The sequence below is a fragment of the Chiloscyllium plagiosum genome, unplaced genomic scaffold (genome assembly GCF_037043375.1).
Source record: "Chiloscyllium plagiosum isolate Xiang-an unplaced genomic scaffold, Cpla_swu_hap1 HiC_scaffold_20, whole genome shotgun sequence".
Taxonomy (NCBI): domain Eukaryota; kingdom Metazoa; phylum Chordata; class Chondrichthyes; order Orectolobiformes; family Hemiscylliidae; genus Chiloscyllium; species Chiloscyllium plagiosum.
Genome location: NW_028270158.1, coordinates 57690599 through 57714228, shown reverse-complemented (window position 1 = coordinate 57714228; position 23630 = coordinate 57690599). Strand labels below are relative to the sequence as shown.

At 42.5% G+C, this 23630-nt stretch overlaps 1 protein-coding gene across 2 annotated transcripts in view; it reads right to left on the bottom strand.

Moving 5' to 3' along the window:
* The window catches only part of cunh16orf89 (chromosome unknown C16orf89 homolog), a 35599-nt gene extending 23159 nt beyond the window's left edge, over nucleotides 1–12440 (bottom strand). Inside the window, exons 1-3 of one of the 2 annotated variants that reach the window (XM_043711172.2) lie at nucleotides 12166–12440; nucleotides 8598–8750; nucleotides 7278–7428 (exon numbers count right to left, since the gene is read on the bottom strand). In XM_043711172.2, coding sequence (XP_043567107.2) covers nucleotides 7278–7428; nucleotides 8598–8750; nucleotides 12166–12340 — 479 coding nt within the window. In that variant the 5' untranslated portion in view covers nucleotides 12341–12440. The remainder of the gene's footprint in view (nucleotides 1–7277; nucleotides 7429–8597; nucleotides 8751–12165) is intronic. The other variant, XM_043711171.2, reaches the window with a different exon arrangement.
* Nucleotides 12441–23630: the final 11190 nt, after the last annotated feature.

Below are 23630 nucleotides of genomic sequence, written 5' to 3'. Positions count from 1 at the left end.
TTATCAAATGCCTTGCCGAAGTCCATATACACCACATCCACAGCTCGACCCTCATCAACTTTTCTAGTCACATCCTCAAAGAACTTGATAAGGTTTGTGAGGCATGACCTGCCCCTCACAAAGCCGTGTTGACTGCATTTAATCAAGCCATGCTTTTCCAGATGATCATAAATTCTATCCCTCAGAATCCTTTCTAACACCTTGCAGACGACAGACGTGAGACTTACTGGTCTGTAATTGCCGCGGATTTCCCTATTTCCTTTCTTGAAGAGAGGAATTACATTTGCCTCCCTCCAGTCCTCAGGTACAACTCCAGTGGAGAGCAAGGATGCAAAGATCTTCGCAAGTGGCGAAGCAATTGCATTTCTTATTTCCCAAAGCAGCTGAGGACATATCTGGTCCAGGCCTGGCGACTTGTCAATCTTAATCTTAATTGTTCCAGGAATGGACATGTTGCCTACAAGGTTCGGTTAGCGAAGCTGCTTGGAACAAATGAAATTATGGGAAGGAGTGATATGTCTTTGCATAAGGTTTTGCTGAGGTAGACAAAGCTGTTCCCATTAACTAATGGATCAATTAAATTAAACCTGCCTTATAAAAACATTCCAACAATCACAATAAACATTTTAATTCATTACACTTCCTTCAAAAATTAATTGATGAAGTCAGCATAATTGTTAAGGAGTGTAATCATTGCTCTAGGTGATTGGAAGTGTAGATAAATGCCTAAGTGGACAATGGGATTAAGTAAAAATGGAATGGGAATGCAGAATAATAACATGCCGACACAGATTGTAAAGGCTAGTGGAAATGAATCAAGGCTAATATAAACTCTTTATTTCACACAGTGGGTAGTTAGGGTGTAGAATGCACTGCCTGGAAATGTGGTGGGGGCAGGTTCAATTGAGACTTCAAGAGGGACAATGGATGTGGGCAAAAGGCATGAGATTGGCACTAGCGAATAGAATCAGTGCAGTCCTAATGGGCTGAATGGCCTCTTCCTTTACTGTAAACAGTTCTGGGATCCCGTGAAGGGTCTAAGTTTGCAATAATTCTGCATTTCGCACAGCTTTGTTCATCAGTATGCAATAATCCAAAAACAGTCAAGCATCAATGGATGGGAACGATAAGTGTAAAATCATAAGACAATGTACAAGTGAAAATATGGGGTGCACACATTAAACGTCATTGTGGCTGAGGTAAGAAAGCTAGAAATATATCTTTTCAAAAGATGATTAAAAGCAGTGCACACAGGTAGTTGTGCTAAGAATTAGAGCCGGGTATGAGATCTCTGTTAAAAAGTGGCATATTTTGAATGTTTTGCTAAGTTTGATGAGACAATGTTTAACCACAGTGTTTTGTTGGGTCTCAGATTTCGATGCGCAACGTGGCAAGATCACTGGCCCCAGCTAGACCTTCAATCCCGAGATGAAGTGCCCAAGCAGTGGCTCAATTGAGTTGTAGTCAAAACATGTGGTGCTGGAAAAGCACAGCCGGTCAGGCAGCATCCGAGGAGCAGCAGAGTTGATGTTTCGAGCATAAGCTCTTCATCAGGAATGCTTGAAACGTCGACTCTCCTGTTCCTCGGATGCTGTGTGACCGGCTGCTTTTTCAGCTCCACACCTTTTGACTCTGATCTCCAGAATCTGCAGTCCTCACTTTCTCTCAACGGAACTGTCCAAACTTTTCTGGAGAATTTGTATCCAGGAAATTTTTGTTTGGTGAAAAAGCTGAAAGTTCAGGAACTTAATGGGATGTTTGGAAAATGCGTGAGGTGAATAAACCTTCTGCACAAAACGTTACAAAATTGTTTTTTTTAATTATTTCCACCTATTTAGTGTGCAACTGTTAGGAGTCAGTGCATTATTTTGATGCCTTGTGCCTTGTGTCCTATTCCCACTGACCAAATAACTTCTCCTTCCAACTTGCTTGCTCAGTGACTTTGTAAATGGTTCAGTCCCCTAAGGTATCACCTACATCCCTTACATCACTATCATTAGTTATTCCCTCCTTAAAAATATTCTTCCTGTGCTCTCCAAGACCCTTAAATATGTCATATAATGGTCTCATAATAAATCACTTGTCAGGGATTGATTAACCTCTTAGGTTTGTTTTAAAACAAAGTAAACCACAGTATAAATTAGAAAGGGAATATTACCGCAAACCAACTGATTTCTGTGTGTGCAGTTTTCAAACCCATTAGTGGACTAACTGGCAGCAGAGTCACCATGCTGTATACACACACAGCACAAACTCTCTTAAAGGCAAGTAACAAATCTTCCAAATTCATGTTCTGCTTCCCAACAACCATGACTCAGTGGGGGACCTGGGTTCGATTCCACCCTCGCATGACCGTCTGTGTGGAGTTTGCACATTCTCCCTGTATCTCCAGGTCCTCTGGTTTCTTCCCATGGTCCAAAGATGTGCAGGTTGAGTGGATTGGCCATGATAAGCTATCCATAGGGTCCAGGGATGTAGAGGTTAGGTGGATTAGCCATGTGAAATGCAGAATTATGGGGATAGGGCAGAAGGCAGGATGCTCTTTAACAAGTCAGTAATTATCTGATGGGCTGAATGGCCTGCTACCACACTCTAGGGATTCAATGCTGGCATGTTTCCAGCCTTAAAACAGGGCCAAAATCTGCTTTTTGCCCTGTGTCCAGCTTATATTTACAGATTTTCCATTAGTGATATCATTCACCAGAATAGCAGGTTATTCAAAGTTTGTGAGAAGATTTGTAGCTCGGGTGCTTGTTGTTGTGATTCTGTTCGCCAAGCTGGGAGTTTATGTTGCAGATGTTTCGTCCCCTGTCACCGGAGTTGTTCGTATGTGGCGCTTAGGCGGTTGGCACAGGATTCCCATTTCCTGGCTTGTCTTAGCGTCTCTCGCCCATAGGTGTTCAAAGTTTGTGAGAAGATTTGTAGCTCGGGTGCTCGTTGTTGTGGTTCTGTTCGCCGAGCTGGGACGACACGTCTGCAACACAAATTCCCAGCTCGGCGAACAGAACCACAACAATACCAGGTTATGTACACGAATGACACACGATCTTTGCTGTCCACAACCCTGCTACTACTGTGTGTTCAACATGTTTTGCTCACTGATATCTGTTGACACAACATCTTTAGTCAAACAATGGAAATTGGAGAGTATTTTCCTTCATCTTCACCACTGTCATCTTTAGCTCAGTGATAGCACTAGCATCACAGAATCAACGATTGGTGGGTTTGGATCTCATTCTGAAGACAAATCGAATCTGGTAATTAGGAGCAGCGCTGAGGGAGCACTGAACTATCAGGGGTACCATCTTTTAACCGAGACATTGAATATCTTCTTAGCTGGTAGTCAAACATCTCAGAGCGCTATTTCAACACAGGTTTGCTCACCAGTGCGCAGCAAAAATAGGTTAACTGGCCATTACTGCATTGCCATTCGGGGAAACTTGCTGTGCACAAGTTAGTTGCTGGTGACATCTCATTGGAAGATCATGAAGGCTGCCACAGAAATGCAAGGTTAGCTTCTCTCTTCCACTCATATCCAATCCCTTCATGGTATGATGAAATATAATGGACTGGTAGATACGATAGTGATGAAGGCATTTGGTATGCTCTCCTTTATTGGTCAGAGAGTGAGTATAGGAATTGGGAGGTCATGTTGCAGCTGTACAGGACATTGGTTCGGCCACTTTTGGAATATTGTGTGCAATTCTGGTCTCCCTCCTTTCAGAAGGATATTTTGAAACTTGAAAGGGTTCAGAACAGATTTATAAGGATGTTCCCAAGGTTGGAGGGTTTGAGCTATAGGGAGAGGCTGAATAGGGTGGGGCTGTTTTCCCTGGAGTGATGGAGGCTAAGAGGGTGACCTCACAGAAGTTTATAAAATCATGAGGGGCATGGACAGGGTAAATAGACAAGATATTTTCCCTGGGTGGTGTAGTCCAAAACTAGAGGGCATAGGTTTATAAGGTGAGAGGGAAAGATATAAAAGGGATCTAAGGGGCAACTTTTTCATGCAGTGGGTGGTGCATGTATGGAATGAGCTACCAGACAAAGTGGTGGGGGCTAGTACAATTACAACATTTAAAAGGCATCTGGATGGGTATATGAATAGGAAGGGTTAGAGGGATATGGGCCAAATGCTGGCAAATGGGACCAGATTAATCTGGGATATTTGGTCGGCATGGACGAGTTGGACCAAAGGGTCTGTTTCTGTGCTGTACATCTCTATGATTCTATAAACGGCTTCCAGGTGACTTCTGATGTCTAGTGTTTCAGAGTGAACAAGTTGCTTGGCAATCTTAGCATCTGATTTAACCCTGAACTGAGCTGCTGGCTTCATATTCTCAGCATTACATTGATCACCAATCTCCACCTCTGCAACATCCCATTCCTGAGACCTCATTGCATCAGTTAATGAAACATTAAATATTGACTTTATTAACTCTGGGGCAATTACTCATGCTTTCATCACTGACCCCTGTTCAATCCCCATTACCATTCTGAATCAACTTTGATTCATTAACAAAGTCTGTTCATCCATCCACTCCATGTTTATCAAAATACACTAATTCCTGGTCATACCAAACTCAAATTTATCCTCTTGATCCTTTTGCCCCTTCTTATCTCTGTTATCTCCTTCAGCCTTGCAAGAGTTGTGGCTTCAGCAACCGATTACCTGGGTTCCAGAAGCCCCTTCCAAACCATTAATTCTATCCTTCCCTGTTTTCAAGACCCTCCTAATGGCTCTCCTTTAACTCAATGTCTATTTATTTTAGATTGTACCTCTGTGAAATATATTTTCCATGTAATAGGAGTTAATAAACTGAAGGTGTTATTATCACATGAAAAGAAATATATTTCTACAACATTTGCGCTGAACATTTGTACATTATAGAAATCAGAAAATGGAAAGGGAGACAATTCTACCTACTTCCCAAAATGTAAGTCTGCTTAAAGTGTGGTGATGGACTAAACCCTAAGCCATCCCCCAATAAAGTGTACAAAAGATGACAAGAGCAACTCACAAACAGTTATTGCTCCTAACCTGAGCACACAGAAACAGGCAAAGAATGGTCATTGCTACATTCTGTGACAGAGAAAGTGAGGGCTGCAGATGCTGGAGATTAGAGCTGAAAATGTGTTGCTGGAAAAGCGCAGCAGGTCAGGCAGCATCCAAGGAACAGGAGAATCGACGTTTCGGGCATAAGCCCTTCGATTCTCCTGTTCCTTGGATGCTGCCTGACCTGCTGCGCTTTTCCAGCAACACATTTTCAGCTGTATTCTGTGACAGGGAAAGATTTGGTCCAACCCCATTCTGAAAAGATTCCTCTGAAATTTGTGTAGATCTTGTCCAAATCCTATGTTGTTCTGAAATTTTAGTGGGTGTTGTATTGCTCAAGTGTACCATGACAGAAGGTGAAAATACAAATGATTGGTTCTGCTTTTCTCCAATTCTCAGTCAGTCAATCTCAACCCAGAAAAGCTATCACACAAAATAAGAACATTAGGAACAGAAAAGGCTAAGTTAAGGAATTGTGCTGTATATTTCTTCAACAAGCAAGATAAATATTAATATTCAAACGTTTGCACGATAGTTGAGGGTTAGGAAGAAGGAAATACAAAACTCCTGTAAATGTCCAGTTACAAAACCATGCATTGAAAACAATGCTTTACTTATCACATTTATAACATTAGGCTGCAGTGATTAAATTGCATGATTTTTTTATCTGGGGACACCTAGGCATTTAATGTTGTTACTGCATTTGTGATCCAGAGACCAGAGTGATGGGTTCAATTCCTGCCATGGCAGCTGGCGGAACTGAGCTCTAATGAATAAATCTGAAACAGAGATGGTGACCACGGCAACTATCATCAGTTGTATTGAAAATTCATCTGGTTCACTCATGTTCTTTAGAGAAGGAAATACGAATGTAAGAAACAGGAGCAGGGAGTAGGCCATCTGGCCCATTGAGCCTGCTCTGCTATTCAAAAAGATCATGACTGATCTTTCCATGCACTCAGCTCCACTTGCCCAAACCACTCACCCTAACCCTTAATTCCTTTACTGTTCTTTGCCTTAAAAAATATTCAACAAGGTGGCCTCAACTGCTTCGCTGGTCAGGGAATTCCATCGATTCACAACCCTTTGGGAGAAGCAGTTCCTCCTCAACTCAGCCCTAAATCTGCTCCCCCTTATTTTGAGGCTATGCCCCTTAGTTCTAGTTTCACCCACCAGTGGAAACAACCTCCCTGCTTCTATCTTATCTATTTCCTTCATAACTTTACACATTTCTAAAAGGTATCCCCTCATTCATCTAAATTCCGAGTATAGTCCCAGTCTTCTCAATCTCTCCTCATAAGCTCGCCCTCAACTCCGGTGTCAATCTAGTGAACCTCTTCTGCATCCATTTTTCTCAAGTAAGGAGAGCAGAACTTTGATAGGCTACACTTCATCCCCAACTTCAAGTTATCTATGTAAATGGTAAACAATTGCAGTCCCCACACTGATCCCTGAGGCACGCATTTAGCCCCTGATTCCTAACCAGAAAAACACCCATTTATCCCCACTCTTTGCTTTCCGTGAGTTAACCTATCTTCTGTCCACGCCCATAATGTCGTTCACCCCATATCTAATGCAGCAGCCTTTTGTGCAACACCTTATCAGATGTCTTCTCAAAATCCAGATACACCACATCCATTGCTTCCCCATTGTCCACTGCGCTTGTAATGTCCTCAAAGAATTCCAGTTCATTAGTGAAGTATGACTTGCTTATCATGAACCCATGCTGCGTCTGCACAATGGGACAATCTCGATCTAGATGTCTCACCATTTCTTCCTTGATTATAGATTCAAGCATTTTCATCCCTACCTGGTCTGACCTACATGTGACTCCAGACACACAGTTGGCTCTTAACTCGCTTTGAAATGGCCTACAGACCCAATCAGTTCAAGGGCAATTTGGCTTGGGCAACAAATGTTGGCTTTATCAGTAACATAAAAGAAGTTTTAAAAATTATAAACCCCACATTGTAAGTAATCTAATCTAATCTAATCTAATCTAATCTAATCTAATCTAACCCTATTGACCAAATTCACCATGGAACTAAGTTCCGCATATTGTAGCCTATAGTAAACTAAAACAAATTCATTAAAAATATTTACCTTTTGTAGAAGTGTAACAGCTTAACATAGTTTTAATTGTATATAAGTATTTTAATGTTTTAGGTTCATTTGCTATTTTAAACATCGAACATTTGTAGAATTCAAAGACGTGACATACCAAGTACCCAGGAGCTGGGTCATGCATCGGTCACTGATATTCTCTCCAAAACACTCTGTAACCCTTACTTCAGGATAAACTAGTTTGGTATCTGTTTTAATCCACTGAGGATCAAGAGTCCAAAAGTCAATGTGCAGTGTTGTTTGAAAAGCTGTGAAAAGAGAAAGCATAGCTTGAGATTAAAGCAGGACATGTTAATATAACACCTTGAAAAGGAGCAGAAGTCAAACATTTAAGCCTTTGAACCAGTGCCACCATGTAATATGATCATAGCTAAACCAAATAACTTAATAAGAAATGGGAGCAGGAACACGGGCTCTTGTGGTGCAGCGGTAGTGTCCCTAGCTCTGAGACAGGAGGCCTGGGTGTACATCCAACCTGCTGCAGAATAACTCTGTACAGGTTGAGCAAGGAAGTAGCTCTCGAATAAATACATTCAAACAAGTAAGAAAATCTCAAAAGGGTACTCAAAAGATAAATGCATTATTTGCACATTTGTGGTGTAGTGTTAGTGTCCCTATCTCTGACATAGGAGGTCAAGTTGCACCTACTCCAGAGATGTGAAACAACAATACTGAACAGACTGATTAGGAAAATATCTGTAGAACACACAGAATAGATATATTCCAACAAGTGAGAAATCTCAAGAGGAACGCTCAGAAAAAAAGTACATTATTTTGAGCCCCTGGAACTATATTTGTGTCATTGAGTCAAAATCTCACAAATTCCTACCTAAAAACCTGTGATTAGGTACACATCCATGGACTGCAGTGGTTCAAGAAGGCAGCTCACCACCCTCTCAAGGGGTAATTAGGGATGGGCAATAAATGGGCGATGTCCTTACCCCATGACTGAACTATTTAAAAAAAGGCAGGACAAGGTGATGCAATTTTCATGGAAACCTTTGCATTGACAATAGCTACAACTCTGCTAGGAACCCAGTCAGTGACTGAATGGAATCAGCGACATCGGGTGATGCATGGTAAGGTCAGGGAGAACTGGGTCAAAGGTTGACAATGCTACACAGGGGCCACTCAGATTTCCATAGTCCCACCCTGTGACAGCTTGGCCTAGGAAACCTCATCCCATCATTCTCTCCAGTGATACTGCATAAGCTGCTGAGGGTACAAACTGGAGGCATTAGCTTCTATTAGTCTCTCATTGATACTCTGAGTCACATAAAACCTATCTGCAAATTATTTGCAACATCCTTGAGACGTGACAGTGCTTTCATTTTGCTCTTGATTTCTTTTCACCGGAATTAAGTTTGGAAATGTCATGAAAATGACTGTCAAGCTATAGCACATATAAGGTAATTACCATTAAAATACGCAGGGTCGGTCACTTTAACTGTTTCAATAGCTTTTGCTGCTGTGAAGTCCAGTCTTCTTACTAGATCGCCAACCTTTTTGAACTGTGATACAGCTTCATGTCCCGACAGTGACCATCGCTTTAGTGTGTCTTCAAGCTCAGCTGTGGGAGTAAAACAGAACCACATGTATTCAACTTCAGCACCACTCTCAGGTGATAAAGTCTGATGGACAAAACCATCAACAGGGTCCGCAGTTTCAAACAACAACTTATACCATTGACGCTTCCAGGGGAGAGCTAATGGCCTTAGAATCATAGAATCCCTACAACGTGGAAACAGGCCCTACGGCCCAACAAGTCCACACAGTCCCTCTGAAGAGTAACCAACCCAGACCCATTCCCCTACACTATTATTCTACATTTCCCCTACACATCCCTGAACACTACGGGCAATTTAGCATGGTCAATCCACCTAACCTGCACGTCTTTGGACTGTGGGAGGAAGCCAGAGCACCCAGAGGAAACCCACGCAGACATGGGGAAAATATGCAAACTCCACACACAGTCTTAAAATGTTAATGCTGTTTCTCTCTCTATAGATGCTGCCAGGCCTTCTGAAGTTCTCCAGTACTTTGTATTTTATTTCTGACCTCCAGAATCTGTAGCATATCACTTTTAATGCTGTTGTTGTTTGTTTATTGTAGTAAACTTCAATGTACTTTTGACGGTTTGGGGCACATTTTAATTTTTGTCGCTGGGCCGAAAGTTGATGATTGTTCATTCCCACTCAACTTCTCTCGTCATTGTGGAAAAGAAAACATGTTCCCTGTCCTCACCCTCTCCAATCTATATACCCCTCTGGTCTGAAACCGAGCGGGTTAATTCATTAAAGGTAAAGTTCTGCAGATGCTGGAGATCTGAAATCCAAGCTGAAACACTACAGGTCTGGCAGCATGGACAGAACAAAAAGCAGAGTGAATGTTCTGAGGCCAATAATGAGAACATGTCAGAAGTGAAGCAGGCTGGAAATCTGATGGATTTATGTTGTCCAAAAAGTGGGGAGGAGGAGCAAGTAGAGCAGATGGGAAAGGTACCTCGGAGCAAAAGGGATCAGAAATGCTGATGGTAGAAAGGAGATAGAGATAATGAATGGGTGGCATGGTGGCTCAGTGGTTAGCACTGCTGCCTTACAGCACCAGGGACCTGGGTTCAATTCCAGCCTCGGGTGACTGTGTGGGTTTACACATTCTCCCATTGTCTGCGTGGGTTTTCTCCAGTTTCCTCCCACAGTTCAAAGATGCATAGGTTAGATGAATTGGCCAGGCTAAATTGCCCGTAGTGTTCAAGGATGTGTAGGTTAGATGCATTAGTAAGGGGTAAATGTCGAGTAATAAGGTAGAAGAATGGATCTGGGTGGATGACTCTTTGGAGGGTTGGTGTGGACTTGTTTGGCCAAATGGCCTGTTTCCACACTGGAGGGATTATATTTTATGAATATTTGTTAATGGTAGCTGTTAATAACAGAAAATAGGTTAGATACACTGTGAACTAACCATGACAAGTAGTGGAGGGGGTGTAAGTGCAGGAAGGAATTCTAATCAAATTGGAGAGCAGTGTTCATAGTTTCAAGATGTTAAACACACTGTTGATGCCTGAGGCTGCAAAGTACCTAAGCAGTGGTAAATGAGGTGCTGTTCTTCCAGCTTATTTTGGCTTTTCTGTAACACTGCCCCCTTTCCTGTCTCTTTCTCTCCCTCTGTTTCTCCCCACCCTACCCCAATAGTATTCAGTGTCTTGTTTTTTTGTGGCTTTGCTCTCAGTAGAACTGGTTTATCTTCTGCTATTAACACCTAATATTAACACCTACTCTTCATTCATTCATCCTCTCTACTACCATTCCACATTGTAGAAGGGAAAGTGATAGAGGTTGCATACGTGAGTATAGTAGTCAAAGGATAAGGCAGATGAATGTGCAGCTGAAAGGATGATGCAGGAGGGCGGGCTGTAGTCGTGAGGCCCAGCTCTGGGAATTATGAGACCTCAGCATGTGTTTCTCTTGAACAGAGCAGAGACTGAGTTCCATGTAAAGCCGGGGTGGCTTTAAATGAACTCAGGGTGACGTGGTGGCTCAGTGGTTAGCACTGCTGTCTCACAGCACCAGGGCCCCAGGTTCAATTCCACCCTCTGTCTGTGTGCAGTTTGCACATTCTCGCTGTGTCCGTATGGATTTCTTCTGGGTGCTCCGATTTCCTCCCACAATCCAAATATATGCACATCAGGTGGATAGGCCATGCTAAATTGCCCATAGTGTCCAGGGTTGTGCAGGCTAGGTGGGATAGAAATGGAAAATGCAGGGTTACAGGGATGAGGTGGGATGGTCTTCAGAGGATTGATGCAGACCGATGGACCAAATGGCCTCTTTCCACACTGTTGGGATTCTATGTGCATGGGAGCTGGGAGAGAATATCAGGAAGACCAAAAAGTATGAAACACTAGGATAAATAGACAGCACCAGAATAGGAAATAGCAAATTAATGCATGGGATCCTAGTACAGGTGAGCATTATAGTGTCTCCCTCAGGATTAATGTGCATGTATGCGAATTCACAGAGTGCGGTAAATAATTTTGGTGAGTTGTTTATTTCAGGAAAATGATGTTGTGATTAAAACGAAGCCTTGACTCAAAGAAGGGAAGGAGTAAGTATTATATATTCCCGTTCTAATTGACTATTTCCATTTATGACATGAAATATTAAATAATCCGCATTTATATTTTCAAAATCAATTTAGTACACATTGTGGTTCACCCAATGTTTACTAGTTTCCTTTTATTCATATTTTATTGAAAATAGTCGGCATTATATCTTTCTTGGTGGAGAAAGTGAGGACTGCAGATGCTGGAAATCAGAGTCTAGATCAGAGTGGTGCTGGGAAAGCACAGCAGGTCAGGCAGCATCCGAGGAGCAGGAAAATCAACGTTTCGGGCAAAAGCCCTTCATCAGGATTGAGGCTTATGCCTGACCTGCTGTGCTTTTCAGGCAACGCACTCTCGGCGTTATGTCTTAGTCGATTACAAATGGATATTGAGAGTGCACTATGCCCGATCAGTGAAAACGAGAAGATCCCTGAGCAGAAGCAGAATTTGCCTGCAGTTCCAACGTTTTTTTATGATTAACAACACAGCAGAGTGAGTGTTGAATCCTACAGCCCGGATTCACTGTTCAAAATTATCACCCTGTCTTGTTTTATTTCACACCAACTTCCCACAGGTTCGCACGTCCTGTCAGAACAGCGATCTCTTAATAACTTTGGCCAGGTCAACCCCCCCCCCCCCCCAACCACACACACACAGACAACAGCATGAATGTCACTGTACAGTGCAGTGACACTCCACAGCCCATTGGGTTATTTCCCTGTCAGTTACAGATGGAGATGAGACTGTGTCATTTACTCACTGGGTAGTTCACGGGGTGGAGAGGCAGCACACGCACACTCCCTGACGATATTCTGATTGGCTTCCCACCCAGTCGCCCAACTCCCTCAGGACCAGGACCTGCTGCAGTTAATCTCCTGTTTACCTTGTAACATCCGAAATCCCACCACTCCGTCCAAAGTGAAGCGCTCATACTCATTCTCGAAGAAAAGAATTGCTTTCTCCAGGCCGGAAATCACACCGTTCAGCCTTGACTCCTTTGCTGAAACGAAACTAAGAATGGTAAATGCAATCAGAGCCGAATTCATCCTCCACTTCATTGTAGACAGCCTCTCGAAACCTGGTGGTTCTGAGCTGTGTGGGGAGAGCACGTGACTCTGTGCATCCTCTCAATAATCCTAGCTTTTTTAACTTTGTGTTTACTAGATTTTAGTTCCCCCGCCCCCCTTCATCAAAGCCCGAGAGCAAAATCGGCTTTAGGCATGCCTGAAGTCTTCTTCAAACCCCCCCCCCCCCCCCACATCACAAAGAGCTTTGATTGCAAATTGAAGTTACAGCACCAGTTTTAACTGGTTATACTTAATATCATTTCTGCCGGCATCCCCAATCCATTATGGAGTGATATGAGGATTGAGTCTTTAAATGGGATTGTTCAGGGATTTGAGCTTTTTGGTCATAAAACTCACTAAACTGCTGTTAACATTGAACCATCCAGACAAATGATTTATTGCTCATTTATTGTAGTTTTGTGTTGTTGCATTAAAATTCTATCAAACAGTAACTCCTGTTTCTCCCTCAGGGTCACCAGTTTTAAGATGGTGTATAGAAGTCCCAAGGCTATCTTCACCCACTCTTGACTTAAAATAAAGTCAGATTTTCTCTGATTAGAACAAAACTTTTTTAATAGCATGGGCTTCGCTGAAACAAAGCCACTCCTTTGTTTTAAAATGAATTTGTTGTATTTATCATCAGCACACTTGCCTTCATCAGAGTATTGAGTAAAGGAGTTGGAAGGTCATGTTGCAGCTGTACACGATATTGGTAAGGCCATTTTTGAAATACTGTGTACAATTCTAGTTGCCCTGCTGTAGGAAGGATGTTAAACTAGTAAGAGTACAGATAACATTTACAAGGATGTTACCGGGACTAGAGGGTCTGAGTTATAGGGAGAGGATGGATAGAGTCATAGAGTGCCACAGCACAGAAACAGGCCATTTGGCCCAAACTGGTCCATGCTGTCCAAAATGTCCATTCATGCTAACTCCATTTCCCTGCACGTGGCCCATATCCTTCTTAACATTTCCTATTCATGTATTTGTCCAAATGACTTTTAAATGTTGTTGATGTACTCACCTCAACCACTTCCCCTGGCAGCTCATTCCATATGAGTACCACACACTGTGTAAAAATGTTGCCCCTCAGGTTCCCTTTAATTCTTTCCCCTCTAACCTTAAACTGATGCCTCCGAGTTCTTGATTCCCCAACCCTGGGGAAAAGACTGAGTGCATTTCATCTATCCATGCCTCTCATGATCTTATACACCTCCACAGGATCCCCACCTCAGTCTCCTACGCTCTAAAGGAAAAGTTCTAGCTTGTCCATCTTCTCCCTTTAACTCAGACCATTCAGTCCAGGCAACCTCCTTGTAAATGTCTTCTGCATTCTTTCTAGTTTAACAACATCCATCCTATAACAAGGTGACCGAAACTGAACACAATATTCCAAGTGTGGTCTCACTAATGTCCTGTATAACTGAAACATAACTTCCCAATTTCTATATTAATTTCCCTGACTGACGAAGGCCAGTGTGCCAAAAGCCTTCTTCACTATCCTGCCTACCTGTGACTCCACTTTCAGAGAACTGTGAACCAGAACTCCAAGATCTATCTATTCCACTACACTACTTAAGGCCCCACCATTCTCCATGAAACTCCTGAGATAGGGTGGGGCTTTTTTCCCTGGAGCGTCGGAGGCTGAGGGGTGATCTTATAGAGGTTTATAATATCATGAAGGGCATGGATAAGGGTAGGGGAGTCTTAAACTAGAGGGCATAGTTTAAGGTGAGGAGGAGAAAGATTTAAAAGGGACCTAAGGGATATCTTTTTCATACAGAGAGTGGTGTGTGTATGGAATGAGCTGCTGGATGAAGCAGCAGAGGTGGGTATAATTATAAAATTTAAAAGACATTTGGACAGCTACATGGATAAGAAAGGTTTAGAGGGATATAGACCAAACACATGCAGGTGGGAGTAATTCAGTTTAGGATATCTGGTTGGCATGGACAAGTTGAACTGAATAGTCTCTTTCCATGCAATATGAGCCTATGACTCTAAGACACATGGCTGGAATGAATGATATCAATCTAGAATGGAGAGACAACTCCCACAATTATAAATGAAAACCCCACTACTTGAATAAGTCACCCCTCCACCTGGGTGTTGTCCTTTGTTCCTTTTTAATGCTGTTATAGCCTTAGGGGACCACTCTCCCATTAGAAAGAGAGAGATGATTGGCAGTCGTTTAACCTGAGTGTCACCGTGCCTCAGGCAAGGGACGGGATTGAAAAGAAGAGTCCTTCATGGTGACCTCAGCCAGTGCGGGAATTGAATGAATACTGGTGGCATTATTCTGTGTTGCAAACCAGCCATCCAGCCTACTGCTCTACTTGACCCACAAAATCAGCAGCCACCCTCCCTACAGGTCAAACTAACCATAACGTCATATGCAGCATTGATTAAAAATTGAAATCCTCTAACTATGTCACATTTTTCAAGAAGATATTCAGGACTTGCTGATATCGTTATACTATTTCCTTGCAACATTCGAAATCCTACCACTCCATCCAAAGTGAAAAGGTCAAACTCATTTTCGAAGAAAACATTTGCTTTCTTCAGTTACTCCGAATATTTAACAACAAAAAGATGAATGCCAAACAGAGGTTATCTGAGAAAAACCATCTCCAACTTGGGCTCTGGGTCTCTTTTTTAAATCCCAGCTTTCAGCTTATCATTTCAGTTTTAGTTTGATCCTCAGGCTGCGTTCCTGCCTGCAGACTTTGCAAGACCCCAGATGAGGAAAGGGTACCAGGATCTGTCACTGATTGATTGCCCTGTGTTCCAGATGTAAAGTTGCCTTGGACAGTCCCTGTGATGGTTCTAAGCTGGCTCCATATATCTAGCAGTAAGATTTAACGCACGCAGTATTTGTTGTCAAGAAAAATTGAGAGATGCTGATCCATGGCTCGGCTATGATTCCAATCCTTTGGGATCCCTGCAATTTATCCTCAGTCACCCAAACTGCCTTTCAGTTCAATATACTGCACTGAGAGAGCCAAACCCTCATACTCACACCCACCCTTTGAAAGAAAAGCACCAAAATTCATCCACGAGTGTCTCATGCGTTTCTCTGAATGTGAATAAATGTAGGTGACCAGGCGAAAACATTATGTGAAAAGGGAGAATGTACAAGGAGACAGCAGGGAAATTGTACTAGTGAATTACTCCTTTAGGGCGGATTGACCTCGATCTGTGTCAAAAAGTGTGGTGCTCAAAAAACACAGCCGGTCAGACAGCATCCGAGGAGCAGGAGAGTCTCCATTTCGAGCATAAGCTCTTCATCACATTCCTGATAAAGAGCTTACGCTCGAAATGTCGACTCTCCTGCTCCTCGGATGCTGTCTGACTGGCTGTGTTTTTTGAGCACCACACTTTTTGACTCTGGCTTCCAGCATCTGCAGTCCTCACTTTCTCCTGATCTCTATCCGTGCTGTGTTGATTCACTGGAATCAAACTTTTTTGGCTACAAGATTAGGTTCAGGGAGCTGAATTAAGAAAAATACAGTGGGTGAATCATGAGCAGATCATGAAATTGGTGCCTAACACTGATTTGACAGTGAAGTTTCCGTCTTTGACCTCATCATCCCTGTTTAATGCCCTCACAATCATCGACAGTTGGTCATCTGTCAATTACACAAGGTCCTTTTAGCAACACTATTTAAAGGGTTTGGCATTCAGCTTAGGTGTTTCTGATTATCTGTTTGCTGCTGGAGATTTAATAGAAGTACTGCATGTTATTACAAACAGTCCTCTTAACATTCATTAGATTAGTAACAAATTCAATCAGTTTATCCTTTAATTTCCACATAAAGAGAAAATTTTCAGGTGGAGTGTTCCAAACAGGTCAGACACACTTGAATCTCTATTAAATAAAGGAAAATGACAAATATACAAACGTTATCAAACTGGAAATGGCATTGCTTTATATGATAATCCTTTGCCTACCCTGAGTAGGTTCAGTACGTTCACCCAATATTTTTTGAAATTTATGTACAAAGTATCATGTAACATTGTCAGCAAATCAGGTAGGACTCCGTGTCCTTGTTTGTTTTGGCTAGTTCATTGGCAGAAACGTACATTCTCGATAGCTGACTCTGAGCATAGTTCCAAGACTGATCTGTTACATTAAGTCTTTTGCTGTCTAACTGACTGATTATTGCAAGACAACAGTAACAATTATGATATAATAATATTTCTTCTTTGTCTTTTTATCGGTCAGCTCCATTTTAGCAGTGCTTTATCTCTCTATCTATGGATTCATAATTCTGACTTGCTCTCAATCACTTTGTTATCTTTTTCTTGCCCTAAATTTTCTCTGCTCTGACTCCATCATACAAAAAGTCAGAAATGTTATACTATCACTTCTACCAACACCAATCCCATACATAATAAGCTGACTCATGAAAGTATTTCCACACTTAGTGAAAAGTGGAGTTTCCACAATGTCTGTTGAGATGTAACTTTTAAAGAGATTCGAACTCCCAAATGATAGCTGAAAGAATTCACATTCTAAAACCTTTATTGTAACGAAAGTCTGAAACACTATTGACGAGACTTTTAGTTTTGTAGGCAATTTATGGAGTGCAGAAAATGGTGATTCCCAATTACAGTTATACACATCACACTCTCTGTGGAATTATTTGCTGTTTGTAGCTCCGTTCATTCCTGTTGTACTTTGGTTATTGCTATCTGCACTATTGTCTTGTTTTTACACCATAACTTGCCAAATCTCCCCTCAGGTTAACCATTTCACCTCCATTATTTATTCTCCACTTGCCTGGATGAGTGTCGCTCTAATAATGTTCAAGAAGCTTGACATAATCCAGAACAACTTAATTGATACACATCCGCAAACATACATGCCCTTCATTACGGATACTTAGGAGCAGCAGTGTGTTTCATTTACAAAACACACTGCAAGAATGTATTCCTCAGACAGCAACTTCCAGATCACTCCCATCTAGAAGGACAAAGGCAGCAGATACATGAGAACACCACCATCTGCAAGCTCCCCTCGAAGCCTCTCACCATCCAGACTTGGAAATATATCACTGCTCCTGTATCAAGATCCTGGCACTGTCTCCCTAAAGGCATTGTAGGCCTACCTTCACAAAATAGATCGCAGCTGATCAAGAAGGCAGTCTACCAGCAACTCCTCAAGGGCCTCGAAGGATGGGCAGTAAATACTGGCTCAGCTGGTAACACCCATATCCCATAATGTATAAATAAAGAAAGCCCTAGTTATACACTTTACCTGGTTTAGGTGAAGGCTGTCTCAATGGCACAGTTTCCCCTTTCTCTTACACAGGTATCAATCCACATGAGTTGATATCAATTTCTCCCACACTAATCAATGAGGCCCCCATCCAACTCTCTAATCTTTATTACCTTATGCCAATTTGTTTGTTGATCATGTAATATATCAGAGATTGTTAGTCTTGTGGGGTTGCTTTTCAATTTAGGCCCGGGTTCCTCATACATTTTCAGCAAAACCTCTTTCTTGTTCTACCTATGCTCTTGGTACCCACATAAATCATGACAATTGGAATGTTTTCCCGTCCCACTTGAAGCTCCCCTCCAGAGGAAAAGGATGCCCTTAACCCTGACATTGGGCAGGCAATCCAGACTTCATGCTCTAGGCTACATGGATCAGTATCTCCACCCTCCTACTACTACAAAATAAGATTTCATCTTATTCCGCCATTTGCATGGTCCTCTGTGCCATGGTCATTTTGCTCGTCCTCCTTGCTCTAGTCCATAGAAGCCGCAAGAATATTGAACTTGATGGTCAATGACCAGGGCTGAGGCTCCCCTACTGCTACTGTGTGTATCCCTATAGCTGCCCCTTCTACCATGACACCCCTGCCCACAGACAGAATCAGAAGGAGACACTCTGAGGGCTGTGACCTTCTGGAAAAAAAATGCCCGGAGAATTTTACTTTGATCCAGCATCTCTAATTCCAGCTGATCAACTCTGAGCCAAGTCTCCACCAGCTGCAGCTACTTACTCCAGAGATGGTTGTTGTAGACAGCAAGCAAACCCCTTACACATACTGCAGCTGGCTCCATTGCCTGTCCTGGCATCTTTATTGCATTTGGTTTAACTTGTTAGGTTTAGAAATATCACTCAACAGATTATCTGTGATTTCTGAAGCACATTCATTCTGGAAACTACCAGTTTGTAGTACTGCCTCTAATTAGAGAGAAAGATAAACTTAAAACTCAATAACCAACTGCTCACCTGTTTGTGTAAGCCATGACTGTAGGTTTTATCTCCAGGGTCTTGCTGTCACTCATTCCCTCTCTCAGACTACTCGCTTTTTTTGCAAAAGTCGAGAACACTCCACCCTCACTGCACTGAACTCTGTTCATTGCTCTGTCTTCAATTTCCGGCTGGAAGATCAGCTATCCTAACCTAATCTAGTCCCATTTTCCAGCACTTGGCCCATATCCCTCTAAATCCTTCCTATTCATATACCCATCCCTAACTGTTGTAATTGTACCAGCCTCCACCACTTCCTCTGGCAGCTCATTCCATACACACACCACCCTCTGCATGAAAACATTGCCCCTTAGTTCCCTTTTAAATCTTTCCCCTCTCATCTGAAACCTATGCCCTCTAGTTTTGGACTTCCCTAACTGGAGAAAAGGTCTTAACTATTCACCTTATCCGTGTCCCTCATGATTTTATAAACCACTATAAGGTCATCCTTCAGCCTTCGACAATCCAGGGAAAACAGCCCCAGCCTATTCGGCCTCTACTTATAGCTCAAGCCCTCCAACCCTGGCAACATTCTTGTATAGATTAGAGTGATGCTGGAGGGCTCATTCCTGATGAAGAGCCTTTGCCCGAAACATCAATTTTCCTGCTCCTCGGATGCTGTCTGACCTGCTGTGCTTTTCCAGCAGCACTCTAATCTTGACTCTGCTCTCCAACATTGCAGTCCTCAATTTCACCTAACATCCTTGTATATCTTTTCTGAACCCTTTCAAGTTTCACAACATGTTTGACATACTTAAATTGAAGCATACCCACACAGAGAGTGCCAGACAGTCAGTCACCTTCCTGAGTTGGAAGCTTCTGTGGATAACCTGCTGGTCTGCGGATGGGAGGGTGGGTTACAATGGAAGAAGCCATCACAGATCATAATGAGAATTTACAGCAAACAACTAGAGTGACTCACCAGACAACCCAAAGGTGAAAAGAGAAAGATGCAATCAAAGATGGTTGAAGTTCACAACGTAGGTCACGTGTTGACAACGAAAGGATCTTACCTGGATCCTGACAAGGTGACAGTTGTGACAGAGGTGCAGTGACCCACTGATGTGAGAACAGTGCAATGATCTGTTGGATTCATGAATTATTTAGCTAAGTGCTTGCTTAATTTGTCATCGCAGTGTGATACTGGGACACAGAGCAAGAAGCAGCTTTCACTAGAATCAAACAACCAGTGACAATAGCACCAGTACTGAAGTATTACAGTGTAAATTAAGACTTCACCTTGTGTGATGCCAATGAGATTAGCCAGTGGAAGTTATTTTGCAGCAAGGACAACCAGGTATATTTGGATGCGGGGCATTAATGCCAACTGTACCATAGAAAATGCAATTCAAAGAAAGTGCCTAGCTTTTGGCTTTGAGTATTTTAATCAATCCCTTGTTTGGGAGATACAAAGTGACAGTGGAGTCTGATCACATGCCAATTCAGAGTACCTTTCTCAAGAATGCTATTTTCTTTACAAAGATATCTTCTGCACATGACATACAAGCAAAGGAAAGATGTATACATTGCCAGAACAGTAGTCCCTTCAAAGAAAGTTGAGGATATTAAGACACAGTGTCCAATCTTCTGGGTTCACTGAGAGGCAACAGCTTGATATGTTTGGGAAGTTATGAACTCAGCAGAGATACTAAATCTAAAAATAATTACAAGAGTCTTGTTTCAATCAAGCAAAGTCTGCACAAGATACCACTGAAGAAAGTAGTGATGGACAGATGGCTTGAAATCATTGAGGATAAACCTGTTGCTATCAGGAGGTATTAGAAATTATTACAGCTGAATTCATTGCCCAAGCTAGCATGTTGTATTAAGGGAATAGAGTCACTACCCTTGAGGAGATGAGAGGAGATGAGAGGAAAGGAACTGAGTCTAGTCAGAGGAAGGCAAGAAAAGTGCCAAACATGAGCAGTGAGATTAAGACCCATGTCAGGCAGTGTTGTACCTACAATGAGTACCAGGCTAAGGAAGTTAAACAGATGTTTCTGACACATGACATCCCAGATGAACCACGAAGGAAGCTGGGAGTAGTCCTCTTCACTATCACAGGAATGGATGATCTTGTCACTGACAATCACTATTCTGACTACTTGGAGTGGACCAGCTGAAGTCAATGACAACCAGGAAGAATATAGAATGCCTGAAGGTACATTTCAGTTGCTACGATGTTCCAGACATAGTCACAATGATCATAGCCCTCAGTTCACGAGGGCAGAATTCAACTGCTTCATTAAGCATTGGGAAATTCAACACTGTGTGTGATCTCCATTTTATCTTCCATCAAATGGAAAGGCGGAAGTGGCACGATAATCATCACAGGGAATATGAAGAAGTTGACCAAGTCCTGTACAGACTTGTACAAGACAATTCTCGAGTGAAGAAATACACCAATCAGAGGTGTGGAAAGCAGGGCAGCTTAAAGACTAATGCCACACCACACCCACATCAATTTTCAAACAGCAAAATATAAAACAACTAATGTCAGAAGTAGTAACTGCAGCAACATGAAGATGAAATGACAGGAAGCTCAATTTCTCTTTAATAAAATTGCACACATGTGCCGTGTTCACGAACGGCCAGCTACACCATCATAACATAGGCAGCAGCAACATTGAATCCCTCAGGTGTAACAGTAGCACCACCCTGGTCTGCAGGTTTGATAACAGTGCCAGGATTGGAGTGGAATGCAGCAAGTTTATAAGGAGACAGGGTACAGTGAGAGAGGGGAGCACAGACGTTGAGATAATGTTAAGCTTGCCGTTTTCCATGAAAAGGTCAAGAATGGTTAAAAAAAAACCCAAGGGTGGGCTTCGGACTGGGGGACAACATTGATAATAAGTGAAAGGGTCCTTGAGCAAGTGGTGGGGTGGTCTCCTTAGACTCTAAGTCTTTGCTTTCCTTCTTGCCCTCCTGCCCACCCATTTTCTAAGGCCATGGAGGACTCACATTTGTCTTTAAACCTGTCCTGTCTTCCTTTGTACTCACCTCACCCACTCATTGCTTAAAACTTCTTTTACATCTCTAACCTTTCCCAATACTGACATATGATCATAGGCCTGAACTGTTAACTCTGTTTTTCTCTCTCTATATACAGATACAGTCTGAAGTCACATGACACCGGGTTCTAGGCCAACAGCTTTATTTAAAATCACAAGCTTTCGGAGTGCTGCCCCATCGTCAGGTGAAGTCTATACAGATGCTGCTAAACAACTGTGTGCTCCCATCATTTTCTGCTCTTCCATCTGCAATATCCATAGCTTTCCCATGAGCCTTTGATTCTATCCCTCGGTCTGATTCTTTTCTGCACAATCTCCTACTTCTTTGAGGCTACAGTAATGTAATTTCTACAGGATTCAACCCCACCTTCCTCATTTCAAGTTGTTCAATAGATTAGCAAGTGACCAGGGTAGTATTCCTGAAACCAGTACCTGTGATCTTCCATGTTATTCACTTAATTCCAAGTTCCTGATGTTCTTGGACGAGAACTCACTTCCTCTTTATTCTCCGCTGTGTAGTTGGTTCTGATATGGCTAACGGCAAATCGATTTATCCCCTCCCTTTACCGGTTCCTCTCTCCTTATTTTGAGATATCCTTTACCTGGCTGCAGATGGGTAAGGCACCTTCCTGAACTCTGCTTCTGAATCCTCTACATCTTTCTCTCCAATCGCCCTACATGCCATGTTTAGTATTCCCAATGGCCTTGTAGCATCTCGGAGTTACATCGCCATCTGCTGGTACCTCACCTTTATTCATGCGGCTCTTTTTAGCAGAAGATTTAACTATGCAAGTTAGGAATAAAAGGGGACACAGATGTAATCCAAATTCAGAAAATCATAATTAAAATGAAAAAGGAAGTGGTATATTGCCGGTTAGCAGGACTATAAGCAAGGCTGTTGTTTTTCTATAGAGCAAAGAATGAATTGAAACCAATATTAAGATGTATCCTTTTCATGATTATTGCATAGTTTACTTTCGGTGCAATTAAAGTAATATTTAGATGTAGAGGGGCAGACGATGGCCTAACAATATCAGCGCTAGGTTATTAATCCAGAAATCCAGCTATTGTTCTGGGGACCCAGGTTTGAATCCTACTATACCAGATGTGAAATTTGAATTCAATAAAAGTTGTCTAAAATTAAGAACCTACTGAAGACCATGAAACCATTGTTGATTGTCTGAAAAAACCTATCTGGCTCACTAAAGTCCTTCAGGGAAGGAAATCTGCTGACCTCACCTGGTCTGGCCTACATGTAACTCCAGATCCACAGCAATGTGGTGACTCTAAACTGTCCTCTGAAATGGCCTAGCAAGCCCCTCAAGTTAAAAAACATATAATCCCTACAGCATGGAAGAAGGCCATTCAGCCTGTCATGCGCTCCAAAGAGCATCCCATCCAGACACAGACCCACTCTACCCCCCATAACTCTGTATTTCCCTTGGTCAATCCACCTAACCTGCTCAGCTTTAGACTGTTGAGGAACTGGAGCAAACCCGCACAGACACGGGGAGAATGTGCAAACTCCACACAGACAGTCAGCCAAGGGTGGAATCAAACCCAGGTCCCTGGTGCTGTGAGGTAGCAGTTCTAACCACTGAGCTACCACACCACTTCAATCACTACAAAGTCTCAAGAAAGACCAGTTGGCACCAGAATAAATGACAGTAGAATTAGCCCTGTTGACCCTCCAACATCCTCTTCACCAACATCGGAGGCCTAGTGCCAAAATTGGGAGAGCTGTCTCATAGATGAGTCAAACGACAACCTGATTTAGTCATAGACTCATGGAATCATACCTTGCAGACAATGTCCCAGATACCACCATCACCATCCCTGAGTATGTCCTGTCCCACAGTGATATACAGTGGGGAGGGAATTGCCCTGGGAGTCCCAGACCCCCGTGAAAGCTTATGGCTTCAGGTTAAACATGAGCAAGGAAATTTCTTGCTGATTACTATGTACCATCCTCCCATAGCTGATGAATCAGTGCTGCTCCATT